General features: G+C 42.8%; 1 protein-coding gene across 3 annotated transcripts in view; it reads right to left on the bottom strand.

Annotated features, from left to right (window-relative positions):
• The window catches only part of LOC112565452 (serine/threonine-protein kinase 32B-like), a 64,859-nt gene that overhangs the window by 8,645 nt on the left and 30,096 nt on the right, over positions 1-26,118 (bottom strand). For all 3 annotated transcript variants that reach the window (XM_025240928.1, XM_025240929.1, XM_025240930.1), the window contains exons 3-7: positions 11,328-11,492; positions 10,762-10,922; positions 4,358-4,395; positions 4,006-4,095; positions 1,836-1,939 (exon numbers count right to left, since the gene is read on the bottom strand). In XM_025240928.1, coding sequence (XP_025096713.1) covers positions 1,836-1,939; positions 4,006-4,095; positions 4,358-4,395; positions 10,762-10,922; positions 11,328-11,492 — 558 coding nt within the window. The remainder of the gene's footprint in view (positions 1-1,835; positions 1,940-4,005; positions 4,096-4,357; positions 4,396-10,761; positions 10,923-11,327; positions 11,493-26,118) is intronic.

Below are 26,118 nucleotides of genomic sequence, written 5' to 3'. Positions count from 1 at the left end.
ACCTCACTTTTCAACACACTGTAAACTTTGTTACCGCGTTTTTAACATTACTGTATGAGTGACAAATATTTGTTCTTTTCTCTCAAACAACGTGTTTACTTTGGATGCAAAATAAAAAACGAAAAGGCTTGAAACTACACTAGGGTATTCGGCCTGAGGCCTGAAAATTTGGTCGTGATCGTACTCAGACTCCTATTTCGATTTAATCACGCGAGAGTAAATAAGGTGAATACAGGCAATTTTTCTATCTAGGGGAGAGAACAGGCTTTCATTTGATTCTAAAACCCTGGCAACCAAAAGTGCGCTAAAATCCAGTGTGAAAACTTTAGATAGCGATTTGTTAGGAACACAATATACACACTGTTTTAATATTGGTATCAGATGTAAAAATCTTAAAGCTTCAAAACTGGTAAGTTTGTTGTTCAGAAAATTACTATCACGCGTAGAGATCCGATGTAGACAAAGACGTGGTAAAGCAGGTAAGGGTGTGAAAATTTGTGTTTTAAGCTGAGCCACATCTTAGGGCTTAGGCGATAACACGACAAGGCAGCCAGCCCTGTAAACAGATGCCACATGCCAACACTTGTTTGCTTGAGAGGACAGCTGGAAGAAATGTATTTTTTCTGGTGGCCAAACATTAGCAGAAGTAGAGTCCTGCTTATTGTTCTGGCAGGACTGACGTTCTTCCAGTGACCGATGTTGTCAGAATATGGCAGGAGGTTTCAGATATTACAGACAATGGTGGTAACTATGAAAGAATTTTTAAGCTGTGCTTTGTGAATGTTGCTTGTTATCTGCCTGAGAATGCACTGCAGCTGTTGATTAAAATATGGACTTCTAATGGAAACTATTTAAGCTAAGAAAAAAAGTGTCGCACCATTGAAACCAGAATGAAAAAAAAACTATTAACGCGTGTACTTTTCTTTTTGCTTATTATTGATTGAAGAATCATCTTGGTAGTGCTCAGTGAAAGGCAGTGGAATGCGCAGCCCACAGACAGAAGGAGGACAAGAGATAAGTGGGACACCGCAGAAACAAATGCGCCTTCTGTGCGCCACTGTCTCATATTGCTTTTTTTTCTCTCAAAAATTGATCACCTCTGTTTCCATCCTGCTGAAATGAAATTTTCTTTCTCGCTACCTCGTTCACTCTCACTCGACTGTTCGCACAGACGCACGTGCTCGCACACGAACACACACACACTCGTGTAGGTTTTTTTACATGCAAACCTGGGATGGTCTCCAGTTTCATGCATTACCGTTTCCCAGACTAAAAATAAGATGCACTCTTTTTCTATCCGTGTCTATTAAAAATGCGTGCCCTAGAGTATTATGTCTGTAACATCGACACACTTCCCCGGAAGGCAAAAAGAGGATATTAGTTGATGAAACATCAATCTATATTATCAGTATTAGGCAGGCAATTTCCCCTCTCTTTTATTTTCTTTCTTTATATTCTTCGCCGTGCTGAATAATCTTAACGCCGCTTCTTAAAGCCTAAAAGATTCAGCAATCATGAATTGAAGACAGTTGTTGAATTCCAAGAGTCACGCTTTCCAAAAGCAACAACAATAATTTAACATGTCAGTTTTAAGCCTCCCTTTAAAACCTCAAACAAAGGTTCCCACTTCGTAGGGTTCTCACCCGCCTTTCTAGCCCTGATCCCACCCCGAACCCTACCATAACCCCTCCGCTTCCATTATCCTGAATATTAAATCCTTACATTATAATAGCCCTTCTACAAACCTTAGAACTAAACCAACTGTAACATCCAGCGTGCCCAGTTAGCGCAAAACGCGCGTGCACACACACACACGCCCCATTCACCAAACTCACCCGCTTCCTGAGGAGCTCATACATGGACACGCCGAGTGACCACCAGTCCACAGGGAAGCTGTAGCCTCGGCACTCACCAAGAGAGCAGCCGAACACCTCAGGCGCTGCACGTATAAAGGGTTAACAGCTCTCGAACTTTAGGAAAGATTCAGGGGAGAAAAAACACACAACGAAAAGCGTTGTTTCTATTTCTGCGTGTTTTATAAGGCGTTCTTCGTGGCGTGTAGGGCCCAGTATTAATGGAGCGTCTGCCGGCCACACACACACAAACACCACCACACCCATAACAACACACGCACGCCTAAGTTGCTCCTCTACTCACAGACGCAGACATTTCATACACACACTGCTGGATCCACCCTGTTGATAGAAAAGCGAATAGCAGAGTGCTGCAAAACGAATACAGGAGCCCTTGTCAAACTTTCCTCTCATTCGCTGCATTTCTTAAACCACATCCGGTGTGTGGATTTTTCCTTCCCTGCCCATCAAACAGCGCTTCAGACAGTGCACGGTTTGTTTTAACTATATGCATCAGGAGAAAATTTGCGAAATAATTAAATGTGGTCAGAACTATAAAAACGCACAAAATGCATCAAAGAAAATTTTACGAAAAAGATGCGAGTAGCAATAGCTCTGTTTACTCCCCCTTTTCCTTTCCCCTAATATTCTAGCGCCATGAATAATCCTCGCTCTGTTTCCTAACTGTGGAATCATTTATCTATCTTCAATTTATCTTTTCTGCAAGCTGTTATAACAAATGTTTGACACAGCGAATCAGAGCTAGGCAGTCATTAGTTTAGCCGATAGGTAACCATTGATAAAGATGTAAGCTATGCTAGACTTCCTACATCAAAGAACAAAGGATTTAATGGCCATGTCTGACATATTCATGCAGACAGGTTACTCCCTATTTGAGGTGTCTGAAAAGTAACGGAACATATTCGTGGCTGCTTCACCACAATGCACCGGTTCACAACGCCCTGAGAAGAACATCGACGAACTGAAGCAACCTCCCTATTCACCTGATCCTGCTCTTCGTTTTTCTTTTATCTTTTTTTTTTTTTCCTTTTCTCCAAGCTCAAGGGGATCATCAAGGAGACCCGTTTTGAAGGCGTGGAGGCCATAAAGAAGCCCGTAACGACGGAGCTGAGGGCCACCCTAGCAGAATCCTTCTAGAATGCATAGAAGAATGGCAGAGAAAAATGGGAAAGTGCCTTAGACTAGAGGGGGTTTAATTTAAAGGGCAAACGATGTAATTTGTTGTTTGGAATTGAAATAAATTGTTTGTGACACCAGTCCCGTTACTTTTCAGATACACTTCGTATGTTCATGTCTTTGTAAAGATCATGCGTACGCGTAGAGTATCAGGCCATCACAGGTCGACTAACAACAGTCAATGATCAAACCTTGAAGTCAAAAGCATTGCTGAAAATTTATTCTCGCCCCCAAGCAAGTCTCAAAAGGAGAAAGACAATTTCGAGCTCGAAGTTTATGTTTGATGCTTACAAGTGAACATCATTCCTACAGACCCCACAAAACATGTTCTCAAAGGTAAAAAATCTAGAATTAGGGTTCAAGCTGATGCATCGAGTGAGGCAAGCCGGCATCTTTATCATTGTCACGGCACACTTTTCTCCCCAGCCCCGTCCCAGCCTGAGGGCGAGGAGGGTCTGGCCATCAAATTGGCTGTTAGGGCCTTCCTGCCACTCTTTCCCTTCAGCTGACGTGCGTGGGATTGAAAACAGCTTGTACATGATTGGTGTGTACACGCTTGCCGCAATGAAAGTTGGTAAAGGCATTGCTTCTTCTTTTTTTTTCCTTGGTTAATCACAAGGTTCGTATCGTTTTTACAAAAAGATGGAGATTGAAAAGCAAATTTCATTCTGTGGTAGCAGTATTTGCATCGAGAGACAAAACTAATTTGTTCATTTAACCAGACAGGATGAGTACACGTGGCCCAAACTACCTTGCACTAACCGGTGAAAATTGCAAGAGAATGTTCAAAAGGCACGAGATGCGTCAGAAGAGGCAACAGAAGCCAAGAAAGAAAGGAAAAGAACAAGAGCAGGGACTATGAACCTAGTGATAATTTCAGAGCAGCACCAGTCTCAGATCAACAACATGCTGCATGCGATGCCGTCCGTTGCTGACGAGGAGGTAAAATACTCACCCATATACGGTTTGGTACCCGACAGTGAGGTGGCCACCTCCCCGGCCTTGAGGTATGTGGCAATGTTAAAGTCTGTTATATGGCAGTGACCTGCAACACATCAGTAAGGTGTTGTCATGACAAGCTTTAGTCAGAGAACTTTATGTTGACTGCGTTTGCTATGTGAACATTGTGAATAAACGTGTGAAGTATGCTTTGTGTATTAAAATCCATATGTTGAACTTACTACCTATATTTGTTATTATCTTGCTCCACGCGCGCGCGCATGCACACACACAGACAAATACGCGCGCACGAACACAAAAGCATATATATCTAATCACTCTAGAGCAAATGGAGTGTTGGAATGTACCTTGCTCGTCCAACAGGATGTTATCAGGCTTGATATCTCTGTCAAGAAAAAAAGCAAAATCGTAACAAAGCATAAAACTCTGTTTACACAGTATAACAAACAACAGATCCTGCAAGATATAATTTCTATATGTACACTACAGTTTGCATGACAAAATTTCTGTGTACTACATTCTAGACTCCTCGTGAACAACGCAGGCTTCTGCAAAAATGCTCTTAAAAACAGATTTCCTAAATTGAAAACCTACTTCACTATGTCGTGAAAAAAAATGAAAGCCAGTATTAAAGACACATCATTGCCGATTGCTCATTACAGTGGAGCAATGACAAAAAACCCTAGAAATTTGGAGGGAAGTGACGAAATGAGGAGTAGAGAGCTACGGAGGGAGGCGACTAAATGAAGGGAAGAAAGCGACGGAGGAAAGAATCTTGTAGGGCTTGTGATCAGACTTGAGGAAAGAAAAAAGAATTAAGAGAAATATATAAAAACAGAGACAAAAAATAGAGGAAGAGACAGGCACACAAAGTAAAGTAAAACAGATCCTGTAAAATTAAGTGCAAGGGTGCAGAAAAGTGAGGTCTACAAGTGAGACTTGAATAAGAAAAAAAGTAACAGCGGACACAAGGCTGACTGTGATGTGAGCTGAGATATGAGTGAGTATATGAGACAAGAGGTTGTTTCATCTTACTCAGATGACAAACCGCTGTCGGCTTATAATAAGCTACGTGTACGCCCTCCCCGATTTATGTAAAGACCACTACTTTTGATGAAGATTGTTACTGATCCCCAAATGACACAGGCACGGGTGTGCACATAAACAATCATCTCACTCACACACACACACATGCAGTATACAGGGCATAAAAGGAAACGGTTTTTATAACTTTGCGTACGTTGCTTGCGACGGACTGACACCAGGTACATACACCTTGACCAAACCAATCCTAATATCGGCCAGGAGAAAAGTTCCACAGGTGTGCTTAGCTTGTGTTTGAATCAGACCGCTCACAACGATCACATATGCCAACGCACTCAAGTACTCACACACACACACACGTTCACACACCCAGCTATGGGATCACTTACAAAGATGACATGTTCGCCGGCAACCACAACCGACAGTTAGCACAGATGTGGATGCCGGCGTCGGCGCCACCTTGACGTGGACAACAGACACGCAGCAGTTCTACACTAAACACGAGTGCAGCAGAGCAGGGCACCGGAGGATGTCGTGTCCTCGTGGTACCAGCCGCGCATCATCATCAAACGCTGAGCCAAAATCGACTTCATCACAGTAATGCGAAACTCGCATCGCGGGCTGTCGTTTGAAGCGAGGATGGACGCGAATATTTCATAGCCTGGTCATAAAACGACAAACTGCACTCGACGCCGGATGCTGGCAATGCTCATAACTCTGGAGCATTGTCAACAACTGCGCATGTGCAAACGATGGTTGGAAGAAGAAACAAAACTGCAGTTATTGCGGCTAAGAAACCAAATGTCTATTGATCTACACTAACAATTGTTTGTAATCTCACTCTTAATGGGTCAAATGAGATAAGGAAACAAATGTTGCCAAGAGGTGAACAAAGCAATGACTGTCTTTAATTTTTCATAAAATGCAAAATCGATTTGTCTTATTCTTTGAGGTGGGAAAAGCGTGACTTAGAGTGTTTGCTGCTCGAATCCTTCTATCACTGATCCAGCACTCAGAGGTCTTACTCACCTGGAAGTCTGAGCTACGACAATGATTTGTCATCGGCCCTCGCTGGCACATCTGCGTGGTTAGAGAACATCTAACTTATTACCAAAATCGTCAGCCAAACGGCTATTTCCAAAGTCTTCAGTAAAAACCATCTGTCAGGTACTCAAGAACATGCACAGAAAGGCACTAATAAATACAGATGCTCATCATAAGAGTATCACTGGCTAGCTTAGTGGGAGGATTTAACTAGTAGTAAGCTTTGGGTAGGACAGGAATTTTTTTCTTTTTTGGACGATTCACGCCATCACTCCTCTCTCACTTCACCATCCGAACATTCACAATTAATATCACAAACCATGTAGCACCCGAGGAGAGTCCCTGCCTGACAAGACGACCCGCTTTTAAGCGATGAGGCTGAGCCAGCAAGAAATGCAATCACAGGCTTGCGAGCGGCGCCATATTGGAAATGTCAGACGATCGATGACCAGTGATGACGGGGGTGGATGGTGATGGGGTGGGGGCGATGAGGTGGGGTGTGATGGGGTGGTGGTGGAGGGACGGTTTTCTGGCCGATATCGGCAGCTCTGATCAACTGCCTGGCCCTGCTCGGCTCTGCTGCGACTGCGGGGGGGACCTGACCTTTCTGCACCCATTATATGTCTCGCTGTTCCCCTGGCGAAGCGTAGTTGCGCCGTGCTTACTGTCTGATGTAATTTCTCTCACGGTTATTAGTCCCAAAACAGTCCACAGATTCTGAAGCCAGGAATGTTGCAAATTGGACTGAAAGTCATCGGAAAAATGTCCCGTGTCGTAAAGACTGCTAACGCCCGCATTTTCATTTCTTCGATTGGAGCCTGACTCTAATTCTAAGCAGAGCAATATGGCTAGAAAAGTAATAATGACAAATAAGGAAAATAAAATAAACCAGAAGACCATGGATACCCTCCACCTCCATAAAAAAAGGTAAGAACAGGTATATAAGCATATGTTCGGTTCAACAATTTTGTTAAAATGTAAATGTTGGTTTTCTACATAGTTTTTACTCTGTACTCAGAATTTATTTATCCCATTTACGAATGATGGTTACTTCACAGGACAGGGACAAGACCAGAGGGAGATGTGTGGTGGTTAATGTCTCTCAGCCAAATCTGCATGAGAAAGAGGCCTCGCGGTTCTGTTTGGAATCTGCACTCTAACGGCGAGTTTTCTACTTTCAAAACTGAAACAATTCAAGCAAAAATTAGCGCCAGCTAAAAACGAATCTTTTCCCTCCAAAGCACGCACGATGATTTTCGGGACTGGATGCACGAAAATACACGTCTGAGATTAAATCAATTTCCTGATTTGTGTTCTCTTTATTTTTGGTTTTGAATTCCCGTCGATATCTGTATGACCTCCACAGCACCAAGATAAATATTGTACTAGTGGCAGGTAGGGTCTGGTGACATGCTCCACACTCTGTGATCAATAGCATCCACGTACACCCCGCCAGGCACTACACGTGATGCCTGCACGTGCAGGAGGCCGCCGGTCGAATGTCGGGTATTTTGCCCGCTCACTCATGCAGCACGGAATGCATGCTTGTGGCCTGCGCTCACGCACACAGCCGGGCCTTGTGGCCGCACTCATTACAAATAAAATTAAAATTTTATAAAGCTAACCAGCCGTTCTGTGAAAGAGTGAAAAGGGAAGTGATCGTGGAGATTTGTAGGAGATCGGAACAAACGGTTGATAAGGGGACATAAACATACACACGGATGCTCTCACTCCCTCTCTCACAAGCACACACACACACTGGCAAACACATATGCTTATATACATTTTTCATTAACTGACAACTGAGCGATCAACATACACGCGCTCCATGTCTGTTGTCCATTTTGTATGTGTGTGTGGTGGTGGTAGTGGTGGGGGTGGTGTGTATTCTTTCTTTTGATATCAGACAAAGTCACAAACACTGATATCCTCATCCACTTAAACATAAAATCAATACATGCATGTTTATCCGCGCGCACACACACACAAACAGACATAACGTAAACTTATTCTTTGTCATTTTTTTTTCTGAAATATTTGTCCGAAGAAAAGGGGCACTTGCTATGGAGCACTTTGTTAGTGTTGACAAAACAATTCATCCGTTTGGCTTTAAGTCACAAACGAACTGTAATCATTGTTGGTTTACACGCAATACATTACTGGAATATATGTGTCCTGTAATTCACTCTTCCTCGCAAAATATCACCGTCAATACCTTCACCATCTCCCTCCCCCTCCACACACACACAAAACTTCTCTCTTCACATTGTTCATCTTCTGTATAATTACAGTGGTAATACTGCACTTGAGTTAACGCTTCCGTTTTCAAATTCATTCTTTTAGTGTATTTAGCAATTACTTTTTAACGATAAAAATGCAACATCTCTCCTTCTCTCTCTCTCTCTAAAACATACACACACTTAATTAGAAAGAGACATTGATGAATTTATTTTTCGAATTACCGAAAATAAAATCTAAGAAAATAATCCTCATATAAAGTTTTATATCCACATAAAATGCAGACAAATTACAAAAGAAATACGGGAAGAGGCTACGCATTTAATAATGGCATGTTTTCAGTGCACATCCACACACAGACTGATCCAGTCCATTTCTTTAATAACCCACTGACAACACGGAGCTCTCATCATATGAGAGAGAGAGGGCACGTCTCTAAACGTCTTTGTTTTTGCTACATGAACGTGCACGCGCGCGTGTGTTAACATTTCTGTAGCATAACAACACTTTGATTCACGAGGACTTCTAGCAATAAGGAATACTTTGTTTTTTTAATTGCCCAGAGTTTAGTCTTGCTTGTTAGAACAGCGAGAAAGAAGTTTGGCTTTCGTGTTTTAACCCTGCAGGTTATTCAGTTTTTAACACTGAGAAAGTTTGAAAAAAGTCTTGTGGTGATACTCTTTTGTTTTTGAAGTCAGTGGATAGCAGGCAGTGTCGGCATGTTGCTTGGGGCTGAGGGAAGGGATTGCTGCTGCCGCATGTTTGGCCACTATGCGAATTTCCCAGATGGCCTCACTTGAAAAACACTCCTACGTCAAGAGTCAACATCACATTCTCTCATATGAAACTTGTTCATTTTTTTAGAATAAATAAATCAAGTAAGAAGATTCTGTCGCCAGTAGCTATGTGCTCAATTCCTTTGCTTTAAGCATTATTCTAAACAAAACCTTCAGGAGAATAACTTGAGGTTTACAGATGACCCCTTCTACTCCTCATTGCTAAAAAACAATATTCACCCACATATCCGTAAATATTACTCCTAACAACCTTTCCCATAATGCTAGTCTTTCTTCACATCCTTCCTTTTGCAATATCATGTCACTCTCAGCTCTTGTTCTTATTTGGTTCCTCTTTGTGTTTTCTGTATTTGACTTTATTCTTTGTTTAGTACGGTTGTTTATTCTTTTATAGCTCATATGTTATTTGTTTGTTTTCCTGTCCCTCGTATGCTGTCCATGTTTCGTTCTTGTTCTTAAGCGCTAAGAGCATGCTCATTAGGAGTGTGAGTATGCACTTTACAAATTTTGCATTATTATTATTAAGGGTGAATCCATATGGCAGTGTCTTGTGCTGCGTCGTTCAAAAATATTTTTAATAAGGCACATAGGGTCATCGCATAAAGCTGCGAGTAATATACTTTTCTCAGCTGTGTTATGTTTGCGTCTTCTGATATTTTGTTATTGTGACATTAAGCAACTTGAAAATTGTCCAACTGTGCTTTCTGCAAATTTTATTCACTTCAGAATTCTACAATATAAACATCCTACGACTCAGCTTGTGTTGTTACATGGACAGACTGTGGGAACGAAAATATTTTTAACGGCAACCTGTGGTTTGTACTACTGCATGGTCCAGGTAAAAGGACGTTGTGCAAGGACTTGACAGTCACCTCCCCACTTGCCGCTGCGTTCCCTCCCCTGGCTGCAGCATCGCAACAGCTGTGGCCGACACACAGTGGAGCTAAATATTGTTGCTATGGCGACCCCTGATTAGCAACGCCGGGTGAAGAACGAATCATGTGAGGCTGTAACAGCAAGATTGCTTCACACTCCAAGTTTTAAAACATGCTTTCTTTTCTCCTTTTTAAAAATTTTTATTTTTAATTAATCTGGTGTTCTGTTCTATCCGCAGGAAATTTTTAGAATGCCGTCATCTTCAACGAGGCCAAAGCGCGTGCTTGCTCTTACGAATCCTCCACAACCCCAACCCCCAACAAAAGACAGGACATATCTCGGTACAAAATAGTATTTTCAAAAAACCTTGACAGCGAGAACGTATCGATGTAAATAATAATGGGTAAATAAGCACATCGTTAATAATAATTATAATAATATGCATCACGGAAAAGAACACTAAGCTAATGCTAAGGTCATAGTAGTTTTTCGAGGGACGAACAAACAGCTAAGGTGATTTTACAGAAAGCAGCTAACCCTGTTAAAAAAAAGACATGCGCAAAGAAAAAAACAGCGTCCTCAAGATGAGATTTGAGCCCCGGCCACCGGATCTTACTTGTACTGTTACCAAGCGCATAAAGAAGGCTCCTGTCTGAAGACAGACAGAGCTTCTGTCAGCATTACCACTTGTTGAAAAGCCTTGTGAATATATATGATGGCAGATGTAGCGGCACTAGAGACTGCACGTGTACCTGTGAAGGATACCCTTTGACTGGAGGTAGTCTAGGGCCAGAGTCAGCTCACACAGGTACTGCCGCACACACTCATCGCTGAAGGTGACGTCTTGCTGCATGTGGTATCGCAGGTCCCCACCCAGCAACAGGTCCACGACCATGAACATGTCCTCTTCGTCCTGAAAAACGCACAGAGGCGAGCGCACACACACACAGATATATATATAAAAGCACGCACATCCGCACACACACACACGCGAGAGCTCCGACAAACCAACAGACACATCATTTACATGAGGCCTGAAAGAAACAAGCAAAGAAAGATGGGAAAGGTGGAGGAACAATGTAAAAAAGCAAGCTAAAGAGGAGAGATAAGGGACAAAGATGATAAAGAGGCGAGGAAAGTGCACAGGAGGAGAGAGACTGGGAGATAGCACTGGGAGTATAACCCAAACCTGTGACAGAGCGGTATGCATACGAACACTTATAATTATTGTTGTTAGACAGAAAGAGCAAGGAAAGGAAAGAGGAGACATATGGATGCAAATAAAAGAGAAGAGAATGAGTGCGACGCCGAGACCTACCTGGAAGGCGTACCACAGGTTGACGAGGAAGGGGTGGTCCAGGCAGGTGAGGAGGTCGAGCTCACGCACCACGTTGCTGATGGCCGCCTGACGCGCGCACATGGCCTTGTTCATGTACTTCATGGCGAACATCTGCTTCGTGTCCTTCTTCTGCACGATGCATACCTGGCGACAAACACGAAAAGGGTGGAAGTGTAATAGAGAAACAGGGTGAAACAACGTATGTTAAAAATTACTCCAGTAGCCTGAAACAACCGTACTAAGACTTACAGAAAATTTTCATGAAATCAGAATGTTATCCAAGAAGGTGGAGACTATTGCAACAGTAGTTACCACAGAGACTAAACATAACACAAAAAAAAAGAGAAGAATTCAGATGCGTTATACTCACAGGGAATACCGCAACATCACAAAATCAAGAACCCACTAACTTACATTTTCCACATCTGGCTGCACGTCCTTGTCTATCAGTTTGCCTCGGGGCAGCGATTTGCCCTCGCTTTCTAACTACAACCTTAGTCCAGTGCTTATTGCCCTTTGCGAACCGAGAAAGGGGATAGAAAAATTCTGGACCAAATCGAACGTGTGCAGTGGGCGTTTGAACATAACATATTAACATATTAACATATTAACACAGACAAAGAAATGCCCCCAGATTAGAGGTGATCAGCGAGTTAAGGCACATTAACAGATTGCCACTGTGCACAGAGACCAGCTGATAAAAGCGTTCACGAGGCCTGAATGACGCCAGCAAGAGAAGCGAACAGCAGAGAGAAGGGGAAATAGAAGGAAGCAGGAAAGGGGATCTAAATTCAATCTTCTCTCCTGCATGGCTTCCTTAATGTTCTGTTTCCATTCTGGCTCCCAAATGTCTGCTTCAATGAAGCTTTTTTCAATTACGTTTTAAAAAAATTATAAATGGCGCACCGATAGTGTGGCCAGAAAAAATCGTTTACTCGTCCCAGTGAAACCAAAAATGTTTATTCTTTACATAAAATCTCTAAGTGAATGATTGTTCTTTTGCTCGTTAAATTTTCTTCACTTCCTGGCAGCAGATTCCATTAGGTGCAAAGCAGCTGACATTTGTTTCAACCTGTTGCGACTGTTGTCGTGTGTCTTTATACAAGAGTTTTATCCTCGTACTAAACTTCAACTGAACGCCATTATTTTGACTAAAGTATAACTACTTAAACACAGCCGTTATTGTAACAGTTCTCATTCAAATGAATTCCAACATTGCCGCAAGTTTAATTACACTAATTCTAGGTGTGGGGTGGGGAAGAGAGATAGAGAGAGAGAAATCCCTTATCTCTCTGATATTCTGAACCAACAAAATTTAAAAAACAAAACAAACTTAGAAGTAAAACACTTGCTAGCTATATAACGGATGTATTTTATTTGTATACATAACATTTATCTAACTGTATATTGTTTTGTTTTTGTTGTTTTGGGTGGATCATAAATAAAAAAGTGATAAATATGCTGACCACTCTTAGCCCCAAACATTATTCCCAGACCAAAACAAATCTGAAGATTTGTGGTCTATAACTTTCATGTCTGAGATTTTAACAGATGACAAAACTCGAATCGCTCTCAACAACTGTCATGTTCCATAAGACTGTCTCGGAAATCCACTGCACTTACGACATCCTGCCTCCTTCCTCACACATTAGACCAGATCAATGTGGACAGGAACCCTGCACGTTTCCTCCACTGCCAGTTTAATCATCCATGGGAAGGAACACATTTCCTTTCGCATTTCACATCTACGATATTATGCAACAGTCGAAAACACGGCTATCAAAACTTACTAAATTCTATTTGGTCTTACGGTCAAAAAACTTCTATGCCTCATAATTTATTGCTGCCTACCAAGAGAAATAATGTGGGTGTCGGCCAGTACAGATGTTTGCACTAGCCGACCTGCGGATAACTGTGTCACAAAACCCTTCTGTCTCCACTCGTGAAGGTTAAGAAGACAAGAGGCCGGTTCTCCACTCAAAGGGAAGCTGATAGTTACTGCTACTGGACACAAGTTCTGCTCTGGCTTTCGTCAGGACTTTTCCCTGAGAGAGAAATACTCAGAGGATCTAGTGATTGATTTCCCTGTTCTGTAGAAATGCACGGTGATGATGGACTGCTGGCCGACTAACTTGATCAACGAATAAGGAGCATGAACACTTCCCATCAGGACCAGGTCGGTACCTGGAACTCTGTGTTAGTGTGCGTGCATGAGTGCGCTATCTGTAAGTGTGTGTGTAAGAGAGAGGGAGAGAGGGAGAGAGGGAGAGTTTCGGTGTCTGTGAATGTGTGTACGTGTGTATTTTTGTACGTATAGGTATACATCTACAGGTATATGTATTCACGTGAGAGGGTGTGTTTCAAAGAGAGAGATATATATATAGAGAGAGGGAGAGTAAAGTAGGGATGTTCGAAGAGGGATGAGAACAAATAAGGACAGAAGAGCAGACTAAGGCAGATTAATGGCTAGAAAGAGAAAGAGCGACAAAGAGTGATAGAAAGACATAGGGATAGATACTGGGAGGAGAATAGGATGAAGGAATGAGCTAAAGGGAAGGACATAGTAGCACTCACTCACGGACGGTCATACATGTTGAATATCTTATTTTAGAAACCACGCTCACAGAAAGTAAGTTGTCATCGTGTCTACATTACATTACAAAGTGAACGATGTGGCAACAACACCTGTTTTCTTTATTCTCAACATCATCAATAACGGGGCGTTGAAAACAGAAAATATGCATAGCGCAGAAAGGAAATGGCCGCAGGCGGGTAGACAAATGTGCACGCGCGCACAAACACACACAAAATGACACCGGAAAGATCTCAGTATGTCTGAAAATCACAGTAACTGCTTTTCAATGGACAATTACGATACCCACCAGAATTCATTAAGCCAGTTGAGAGCACTCGCTTTGATCCGCTCCATTCTGTGATCTGCATTAGCCTTGCAGGTTTGGGCCTGACAGGGTGCAGACAGAAAGGATGAAACTGCTGAACATGCGGGGACAGACACTGTCAGTTCCTTCCTACGCTCATCCTCTCATACTAGGGGCAGGTCCCAGATGCCAAGAACTGCGGAGGTTGTCGTATATTATGTTCCCTGCTGTTCTTTGGGCAATGGACAGCATGTGGCAGCAGGAAAACGTGTTACTTATGATGGCAGGAATAAAAAAGTTCAGAATGGCATTTAAAAAAATAAAAATAACACTTATTCTGTTCGTTTCTCCGTGTGAGAGCAAGGTTAATGCACTGTGCTCACAGGACTTCAAACAGTTTAACGTAAAAACCAATCACCAAATGTAACACTCACATTAACTAACAAGAAGACCGGCTACAGATTATCGAACACGGGTGAAAATTGAGGAATCGAGAGCGATTTGATGAAACTGTCGGAGCCGAGTATTAGCTGCACCACAGTGATTTAGTAAATTCGCTCGAAATAAATTAAACGGGGTCAGGATAAATAAATTGTGAGGACAGTCTCTAAAGTGTCCTTCTCCCGACACCTCCCACACTCAAATAGAATGAACTATCCTCAATCTCCTAACACTCTCCCGATGTCCTCTTCCATCAGCAACAAAGCATCCAGCTCCATCTAACACCTTGACAAATGCATCCTCCTTGCAAGAAGTCATTCCGGAAATGGCCAAACGCTAGTGACGATGGAATTAAATTGTCAATCAGTGACCTTTTCTTCCCGGCGCAGCAGAGCCTGGTGGCCCGACGATAGAGCTTCCAGAGAACACCAAGTATTCCGCACAGTCGCCCAGCTATATCTAAGGGGGTTCGGTGGGGTTTTGTCCCTCGCATGTCGTGTCTTCTTTTTGGCATTCATCGACTTGCTAACCCCTGTTTCTATTTCAGCCAGTGATGGTGTTGATAGAGGAGACGCGAGCGCCAAAGAGCGGGCGAGCCATGGCGTGTCCACACACATGTCCTGCGGTTCGCCTCGTAAAGCCTCATCAAGTGACGTCTGGCCGCCCACCAGTCATACCGTCCCAACATTCGTGATTGCTCGTAACCTGCCACTAAAACTTGAAAACAAGTAGGCCCCCTCCCCCACGTATCTGATGATTTTTCAGATTATCCAAAATACAAGCAGAGATTAGACGTCAAATACAGGAAAGATTATTGTCCTGATAGAACAAGTAAAAATTAAAGGGTATGTTATGTGTGGTGTGTGGGCGTGGGGTGGGAATGTCAGGAGATTTTCACAGACAAGAGAGGACAGAAATAATAACAATTACGAATGATGGATGTATGGACCCACACATACACACGCATTGCAAACACACATTTTTACGCATTAAACACATATACATGGATATTATATAAAAATACCCATACATACAGCTTTCTTAAAGCAGAAAGTGCGTGAGCATTTCCCATACTGATCAGCACCCGTGACTCTGTGTCTTTAGAGTAAATAGCGAGTACCCGTGGAGCCCGGCTGGATGCTTGAACAGAGGAAATGGCGGATCGAGTGTAAATTAGTAGGCGTGTGGGTGTATCGATATCGGTGCGTGCGTGATGTGATATCAGCCAATGTGTGTGTTGGCGGCGGTGGGTGTGTGAATGGCCTACTTTCCAATTACCTCGTGGGCTCCGATTTACTCTCCCTCTCTTTGATCCCGTCCCTCAGCCCCATTATGATGTCCATCCGTTGACGATTTTTTTACTCTGGGACGGAAACATCAACGCACAAATCGATGGTCTCTCCTCAAACAGACATGCTTCACTGAAGACGCTCCGGCATCAGAGAGAAAATGAAAGAAGATTTATGTAAATTAATGCAAGCTAGCGTCTCAGGGCGAAGATTCAGCAGAAATTCTGCAGCCAGGAAACAACGATTTTCCCATTTCTTTTTCTTTTGAAATTCATTAACAGGCAATGCGTGCCCATTATTTCCATTGTTTTAAGTGCATTTGCATCCCAAATGTTTGAATAGTTTTGGATATGGGTCTGAAGGGTCTGCTATTGTGCACTCGGCAACAAATCTCGCAAGGGAAGCGGCAATGTCACCAAACTTGAATGGTCAAACCACGAATGCTTATGATCATACAGATAAAGTCTGTGAGTTTCGCAGTCCAAAGCTCGTGTTGATATTTCTGTTACAAAGCTCGTGCTTGTGTTATTCAAGCTTTTATCAGCAAGTCTCAGTCTACAAGAACCATTGATAACACTCAACACTCTGTGAAATGAACTCTTTAGAAGGTCTCCTTCGACAGAAACATTATTGCTCGTTATGAGAAATGCCATTCGACGTCTAGAGTCTTCAGAAATGCAGGAAGAGATCGACACAGATTGCTGCCACGACCAAAGAATTATGTAACATTACGGAAATGGCCATTTCTCACAATGCACAAATAAAAACTATTAGTTATTGTGTGACGACGAGTAATTTCCATCGATTTTGTTGCAAAGGCAAACTGTCTCACAGAAATCGACCCGACATTCATTAAGTTCCTGTCGATGTTTCAGCGGTTCTGAGCGAGCTGTGCGTACACAATGCAGCGATAAGCCTGACAATAATAAATAATAGTCTTTAACATCCAAAGTCTTATCGAAGAGTTTTCTAATTGGTAAAGTGTTTCACGTCTTGAATGGCCTCTATGCAGCTTGCAAGGTGCAAGAATACTAAAGGTATTTAACTAAATAATACCAAAGGTGACAAACGTATCAGCGTGCTAGACCATACTTAGTAGACAAATGTCATCAAACATTTGACCAAGTTGGTAAGATGTGCATGTATTCTACAGCTGGGTGTGCAAGTTTGACTGCAGTATTTGTACACCTGTGAATTCACACAATCTGTATTTCAGCTATGCCCATCTATTCTACAGCTGTATAAACCTATTGTACAACTGTGCATACGTACTCTAAGCTATAAATAGTTTTTGTACTGCAGTATCCTGCAGCTGTGTATCTGAGATCCATGTTGAGTAGTTTACAACTTTGGTACCGCCAGTCCAAAGCCAGTAACTACTGTGCGATGTCTTGTAGTGTGTGGTCGGCAGGCTGAAGCACCGAGTACATTTTAACTGTTGTATTTCCACTTTCTCGACTGTTCATATTCTTACAATTCAGTTGCTCTATGCAAACCATGTTCCACTGAAGACACAAAGCCTGTAAGAGGCTGCCTGCAACAATGAAGCTGAGCGGAAACAGCAGCGGCTGCTGGTAATTCTGTCCTTGCTACATTATTTGGGCATGAACTCGGCGCTACCTCCCTTCTTGATCGTGGTGGTGGGAGAGCTCTTTAGTCCTTTGTGTTCTCTCCCTCTATCCCCTTTTTCCTTTATTCCAGGTTCGCAGGATCAATGTGCATCAATCCGATGTTCTTTCTACAATGTTTTTTCCCTTTCTTTGTCGCACCCGAGTGAAAAGGATCGATGTGTACTCCTCGTACTCTTCCTATTCTGTTGTTTTCGGATTAAAAAAAAAACTTCAAAAGAAATGTTTCATTTCGTTATTTATTACAGCCGAGACTACGTGGTACGCCACAATGTGACAGACAATTTTGTGGACTGAATATTTATTCGAATGCGAGTTCACATAAAGCAACTAACGATCATATATCACTCCCTCATCTTTCCTCTCTCTCTCCACCCGCTAACCCTCTCGTGCGTCTCTCTCTCGGGTTTCCCAGAAACAAAGAAATGTAAACATTTAATAAATCTTTCTGAAAATCAATTCAAAGCTGGGTAATTTCGGGTCGAGCTGAAATATCAAGCGAGTACGGCTGCAACTCTCTTTTTTTCCAGTTTGGCTGGTCTGTCAGGTACGAGCAGTTCAGTTCGTGTGCACTATGAAGCGTGTGCCACGTGGACGCGTGTGCCAACAAAGACATGTATGCGCATCCACAAATGCGAACGTATGCAAAGGTAACCTCTCCTTCACAAAGGAGGAGAAGAAAATGAACACAAAAAAGAACTAGAATCATCTCCACTCTCTTTCAAAAAATCGACCGAAAAGACACTTATTCCTCTGAGAAGCTTCGACTTTTGTTTCAAACCGATTTCACGGCCTCCAGAACCAATTCCTGAAGTTGGAGCTCTCTGTCCTTAATACTGCAAGAGCCTGGAAAATTACTTGCATCTGCAAACTCCACTCCAGTGTGGCACCTGTGTATTGTGTCCACAAGGGAACGGGTGTGCGAAGAAAGGTGAAGATACAAACTGACAGTGGTCATCAGATCTCCAGGACACAAAACGACAAAAGGATTCAGGTTGGCTTGACATTTGCGAACTGAGACACTTGAAATAACTGTGCGTTTACGTGAGTTCCTTCGTGTGCCTCAAAGAACAAAATATAAATTACCCCGCTCTTCGAAATAGACAAATAACAAAAACATCAGTTTCTCTTGGCGACAAAAGATCATATTACTTTTCCCTGGTGAAGCTACACTCCTGCCTGAACACCCAGGCACACGCAAAGGATGGAGGAAACCTCCGGAGTATCCAGAGAAAACCCATACTCAGCATCGTGAAAAGTGTCATATCCTGTTCCATAGTTATAATATCCGCAGATAATTATTTCCATGAATGCATAGCGTCCAAATAACTACAATGTCTAAAGAATATTTTACTACGCCACACAGAATCTTAATTTTGATTAATGGACACTGATTGTGAGCAGATTCACAGGGAGTCAGCAGCTAAGGTTATACAGCTAACCCTAATGCTATAATACGTTCGTACGAGGCTACTTTTAAGTGGTCCACCCTCGACAACGTCCAGGTAGCCAGCCCCGCAAAAAGATGTCAGCAAAGACGAGATGTGAATACTGACACCAACGGTTTTCGCCGTCTGGTGGCAAGCATTTTACTGCTACAACCACTACAGCAGTCAGTCAAGCGGACGGACCTATCGGTCGGGGAGACAGTCAACAGTGATGCTAGCCTCATCGATCAGAAGCTGATTGGTATGGCCGGACAAGAACGCCAGCAACACCAGCGGAAATGGAGGCGGGGTGTGGGAAGAGACACAGAGCAAGTCGGGCGATGGTGATAAAAATAAGTGGTGATTGACACCACGAGCTAGTCACCAATCACCATACAAGTAGTAGAAAATACGAATCATCGTCTGGAGACGCCAGGACGGCTATCTGTCATCTGTTATCTGTTATGAATATTAAGCAACAAAATTATGAGTTCAATATCACAAAAGGAAAGTGATTTTGTCGGATTATGAAAAGACGACGGTCAATAAAAACTTTCTTCCCTTATATATCGTTCACCATCTGTCTTGTTTTTCCAGAAGACCCTGCGTCATCTTTCTTTTTTCCAGATAGGACATATCCGTCTAGCATATCATCTGTTAAGATGCTTATTAAGAGGCTGATAAATCATAAGTGTCTGTGCTGTGAAGATACCCCATGCCGAGTACCTCTGGCAGTCGCAAATCGAAGAAAAGGTCGGTATTGTGATGTCACACTTTACCCGCAAAAGTCACTGCTAATCACTATTTGGCGCTTGGGTGGATGTGACATCTGTTATGGATTCTTTCTTGGGTCGTGCAGGCGGTGCTATTGATCTCAGACCGGTGCCGATCTTATCAGGCAAGACAACTCCATGTGTGTGAAGGACGCGGTATAATTGCTATTTTTTCCACCAGAAGGAACAAGAACCTTGTCAGTTCCAATGCTTAGGACACGTTTGACGAGGGAAAGTCAAACAAAGCCGCTGTGCCCCCGTGACCTGAAAGTGAACGAGATTTACGATAGGTCTTGTACTGTCGTCCAACCGTTTCCACTAGGTGGCGCTTGAAATTCTGGTCACAGGAACCGGGGTGGTTAAGTTCAGCCAGTTTGTAAACTTAATGGTGGGAGCACGTGAATAACTTCGTGTGACTCGGTCTGGGGCATGACAAATGCTAACTGCCTGATGGGGCTGGCCGAGAGAAATGTGACAGCCCATAACCGTGTTAAGCCATCCTGCAACTCGGTCCTCGTGCAAAAGAGTTCATGAAGTTAGCCAAGCACGTGTGAATGCGATTCGCAAGAAAACAAGCAAGCGCGCACATGCACTTTTGAGTTTGAGTGTGTATGCTTGAGTACGTGCACTGCATCTTGAATAACTGCTCCAGTCCGATTGCACTGTGCTCAAAATGTATGACCTAGGTATGTACGCATATTTTTCTAACTAAAGATAATTAGCTAACAGCTACCTCTTGCTTATATAGGAAGACGATAGCAAAGTGCATAAACTGTGTCTTAATTTGCTATAAACACTCACGAGAGATGGGGAGATAAGTATTTTATGCCAAGCCAGCAGCAAAGGTTATATCAAGGCAGCCAGCCCTGTAAACAGATGCCACATGCAAAGAAAGAGCAGCGTGCCCGAGACGAGAGCTGAGCCCAGGACAGCCAACCTACTGGTGACAGGAGCTAACCGTTGTGAGACCGGACCAACCTCTAGAGCAGACCTGGGCAAAGGCCGGCCCGCCTCCTGTCTCTGACCGGCCCGCGCGCCAGTATATATACTATATATACAGTATTGGGTAAAACTGAGTTAACTATATTAGTCCGGCCCTCTAAAACCATCCCAATGTCTCATGCGGCCCCTTGGGAAAATTAATTGCCCACCCCTGCTCTAGAGGCTCAACAGGACAAGTATGGACAAGCATCTGAGCAAGTTAGGCAAAGTTTTAACAGGTTATTCAACAAAAACTTTGCCAAACTTGGTTTTGAAAGGGTCCATATTTGTCCGGTTAAGAACGGCATTAGGGGAACTGATCTTGCACAAAACAAGTTTCAGCTAGAAGCTAACAAACTATCCGTTAGATAAAGCCTCTAGAGCAGGGTGGGCAATTAATTTTCCCAAGGGGCCGGATGAGAAACTGAAATGGTTCTAGAGGGCCGGATGAGAAACTGGGATGGTTCTAGAGGGCCGGAATAATATAGTTAACTCAGTTTTACCCAATACTGTATATATAGTATATTTACTGGTGGGCGGCCAGCGGGCGGGCCGGTCAGAGACAGGAGGCGGGCCGGATCCGGCCCGCGGGTCGGCGTTTGTCCAGGTCTGCTCTAGAGATACCTTCCAGCTTCAGGAAACCTTGTAAAGATATGTTTTCTTAACCATCACTTTTGTATATATTCACCTTCCACCCTCCTTTGGTACCTTACCTTATGTTTCCTACTTTCCTACTTATTATTCTCAGAGTACTCAATTACTTCAATTACTTAGTTTATTTTTTCCCTGTAAGAGCACGGATGCTAAATAGGAAAAAACATTTTCTTCTTCATTTTTATATCTCATTAATAAAGAATTGTCATTGCCTTTCAACAATGTTTTGCATATTATGCAGATTTTCATCGAATGAGGAACATTTTTTTGACAGATCTCATCTGGACGGGTTACCCTGAGCCACTGCCTCCTTTCCTGGCACTACACTGATCCAGCCTTATAATACGATTGACTACATTGCTGGAAAATTATATCCAGAATGTGGTATCCCCTCTCTAGCGCAGTTCACAATCGACCTTCCTACCATTTCTTCTCATCTGCATTGACAAGTGGCTAGGGTGACGCAGCAGAACATACTCTGAAATGGGAACGAAACTTTAAGTATTTCTTCTTCAAATAAAAGAGAAGTTTACTTTGTTCTTGAGCTGTTGACAAACACCAATGCTGAATTATTCAGCCATGGTCGCTGTATTGCCATGAATCTGTATCTCTATACAGGTCCATGGTATCACTGTGCCATTTAGTGCACGACTAGATAGCAAGCTAGAGAAAGTATGGGCGGGAAAAGTGTGTGTGTGCTTTGACAGTCTCCACTTCTTAACAACTGCTACAAACGTATTTCTAAGTCTGAATTACGAGCGGTTTCAGAGAGATAGCAGAGTAGGATGAAGAGAAGAAAGAAGTTAAAGTTTACTAAACAAGATTAACATAGCAATGAGAGAACGATAGATTAAGACATAAAGCATGACAGATTTGTGGTTGATGTGCTTGAGTTTGAAGGTGTTTGGTTCGAGGCCCGCTTGGGCTAGTGCCTGGTAAATTACCTCAGACACAGGTACCCGGAATGGTTTAAGGTGGCGTAAATAAGGGCTTGATTCCACATACCACATACCCTCAATCACTATTTACAGACCACTAGGATATGACAACTTTGTGTATTTATCTTCTAACACAGTAAAAAGACACTCACGTCCTTGTTTCTTCTGATGCTAGCATCTATCTCAAAGTTCTTTTAGAGTCGAACTTGGTCGAACTCTCTTTCTTCTTTTCTATCTTCTATATATTTTCCCCCTTCTCCCTTTCGCGTTTCATCACCGAATAATGCACCAGTGCTTCAAAACAATGATAACATTTCCACTAAAAGGGCGAAAAGAAATAAAAGTGAATAAGATGACAAATAATAGGCTGCGACAAAGAAAACAAATCCACTTGCAGTACCACTGCCAGACGCCTTATGGCTTTCTAAATGATTTCTCTCTCGGACTGTAATTTTACTTGCAGAACATGGCAGATGCCCCAGGCATCCTAGCTGTTTATCATGTCACGTGTAAGCAAGTCTTCCAGTTACAGTGTGTGGGCGAAACGTCCTGAGCGGCCAATGCTGCCGCTATCCTCAGGCAGATACATGGAAATGTATGCAAATGAGAAAACAAAGATCCCCATCTAATATTGCACCATAACAAACCTCATTACAAGCCTCAAGTGTGGACCTGTGTAAGAAGCAGACATAAAAACTTTGCAAATACTCGTTGCTTCGGGATCGTGGTCGGTGCCTCCTATCAGCTGCAGTAAGACGAGCGCATGCTGTGTCCGAGTCTACATGGTATACATATTCACCGCCGGCTGTCAACGTCTGCTCTTGTCTCCCTGCTACACCAGCAGTTGCTTTAATAGCCACATTCTTATGCAGCTAGTCCTCGGCAACTGCGTATGAAAAACAGAACTGAGGGACGCTGGTATTGGTGATTTTCTACTCTCCCAAAACATTAGCAAAGTTTTGGTGAATAAAGTGTTAGAGTTTTGACTGGCTAGCGTTCATCTTCCTTGGCCGTTAATTATCTGCAGTTTGCACCAATCCATCCCATTAATGTCAACACATTAATGTCATCACTGTCAACAGCAGCGGGCACATTCCCCACTCGCTTTTAAAATCAACAGCGGGGACACACGAGGTGGTCAGGGCAGGTTTCGCTTTCTTGCTGTCCTTCCTCCCTTTAAATTTTTTTATTTCGTTCTTTCACCATGCAGAGCAACAGCTCAAAATCGTGATGTAACATTTGCACACAAAAATACTTCTTCACATATGGTCCCAGCTCTGCCACTGGCCGAGGTTTTCGCAACGTTTATCGTGTATGTACAATCTAGATGTCTGTCTTGTTGATCTTGTTTCATGCATGGGGATGTTTGTAGGTGTGTATCGTGAGAACAAGCCATGTATTCGTCCACGTTTGCGGGAATCGAATTTTGCACTGGACTTTACTCAGTCATTAGACAAACATTTTGCACCCCACCGAACCTTTAAACTTGAAACTGCACGCACGTAAAAACCAGATGGAGGGGAAATGAAAAAAAAAAGTGCAGCGCGGAAACAGCCGAAGTACTGTACTCTTCCTGACATGCAAAAAGCTTTCCGTACTGAAAAAGCATCGAATAAAGAACTGTTCTCCGCCTACTAGTAATGGTTTACCCTATCATGCTCACATCTTACATGCCTCTTTGTATGGCTCTGTATGCGTGTGCCGTTGAATAAATAATCATTATCACCTTCGTGCATCCACGAGATGAAAACTGAAAGAGGAAGTGTAGAGTACGCGTGTGTGTTTGTGTGTGTGTTTGTGTGTGTGCTTGTGTGAGCAGACGGTAGTGAACACTAGATGTTTGTTCGTGTTTATGCGTGCGTGCGTGTGTCTGTCTGTGTCTGTGGGGAGGCACGAGAGCATGTGTGGCTACTTCGCAGTGAACTGCTGAGGTTTGTATTTATGCGTGTCTACCTGAGTCCCAGCATTCGAGCGTTTCTGTCTGTTATCATGAAAGCGCTCTCCTCACGCAAACTGCCACCTCCTTAGCTTTATAATAAAAATATAAACGTGAGTTTCTCTAATTACCGGCTATGACAAGCTCTGCAGAACTAGAACCAACACATGCACACACAGACATTTATTTTATTCATTCACCCCATGAGAGGTATGGAGAAATTATAACTATAAACAAACAGAAGAAAGCAGCTTTATAAATTATCTAATTACAATATTTATATATATCCTTCTCGTACAATTCTGAGAACTATTTTTGTTTATACATGTCAAATAAACATATTTTAAACTTAAATTTAAACCAGTTAGGAGAAATTTTCTAATTCTCCTGTTGTTCCCTAACCCATTACAACCCTAAATATCGGAATTATTTCAGGAGACACCATTGTGTTGGGGCCTCACCAGTTTGCAGTATGACATTAAATAGACTAACAAACAATTCTAGCATCTTGTTACCAGTGGATTTCATAAATTCATTTACACTATTATCAAGGCCTAACAATTTATTGTCTTCCAGTTTCTTTAAACAGCTACTTGTCTGTAAATGGTGAATTAAGAATTGAATTAATATAACTAATGTCAGTGTCCTGCATGCTATTATCAAACTGACGGACACGCATTAACATACGCCACGCGCTCCAACCTATCGGTTCTAAACCTCCCTGTCTTATCTACTGACAGACCTCCATCACCAGAGAGACCCCGAGCCACTTCTTGTCGCCATCTCCAAGTCAATGGCTGCGCCATCGCCGCAGTGCCGGAGGTCACAAGAAGCCGACGGATGTTTACCCTCCATGGACCCTGGTAACGTCTGACGGAAGAAAAAATTCTCCGCGCGGCAGATGGCCGAACGCTCCTGTTGCACAGATGGAAGTGGAATCAACATCGACAATCTTTCCCCACTTACATCAGGAGATGGATGAGAAATCAATCCAAGTCTGCGTAGGTCAGAGACGAGAGACAGCCGGGAAAAACACGTTCTGGATGCGCTATGATCTCACCCCGATGACCTGGCGTATGACCCAAGATACCCCAAGTCGACCAAGCTGCTATTGGGGGAGCAATGCGTCCTTCTGTACCTTTCTAGCGCTTTCTACAGTATGTTCCATGTTATCTTCCTTACCATGACAACCTTAACCACTTCTCTACACTCACAGGCCCATAGTATTCTGGGATTGACTAAAAAAAAAAACCAAAAAAACCACACGGGGTTATATGAGTTGTGGTGTATTACTGAAAAAAGTTTCAGTCCTTTTAGAAGAGGAAGTCAAGTTTATGCAAGATGCTCTAGAGAGACAAGTAGACTAAAAAAGCAAAACTAGAATGGCTGCCGACGTTAAAATTTTGCATTATAAATATTGAATCACATTTCTAATTATTTCTTTCTCTCTCTTTCCTTTCTTCTCCGCAAGCCAAGAAAAATTCTCTGAAGTACACTAAAGTAGCCAATATAATGAATGTAAAATAATTCAGCGCGGTAACAAATACCTAATAATTTTCCTAGAAGACAGGGTCGTGACAAGAAGCAGGTCAGAGTAAGCACGTGCGTCCGGAGGTCTTGCTTGTAGCTCCTGAACCTCGACAAAAATGATGACATCAATGTCACACCATAATGTTTTCACTACTCGGGGCGCGAATATCGACAGCTGAATTACGATTGCTTCGACCTCGCAAGTTCGACCTCTTCCATTCTGCTCATGCTCTCCCTAACCTTCAAGACTTTGAAAGTTTCTAACTCGCAAATCGATCACAATGCAGCTCTGGA

This window comes from Pomacea canaliculata, linkage group LG5 (assembly GCF_003073045.1).
Source record: "Pomacea canaliculata isolate SZHN2017 linkage group LG5, ASM307304v1, whole genome shotgun sequence".
NCBI lineage: Eukaryota > Metazoa > Mollusca > Gastropoda > Architaenioglossa > Ampullariidae > Pomacea > Pomacea canaliculata.
This window is presented reverse-complemented; position numbering and strand designations above follow the sequence as displayed.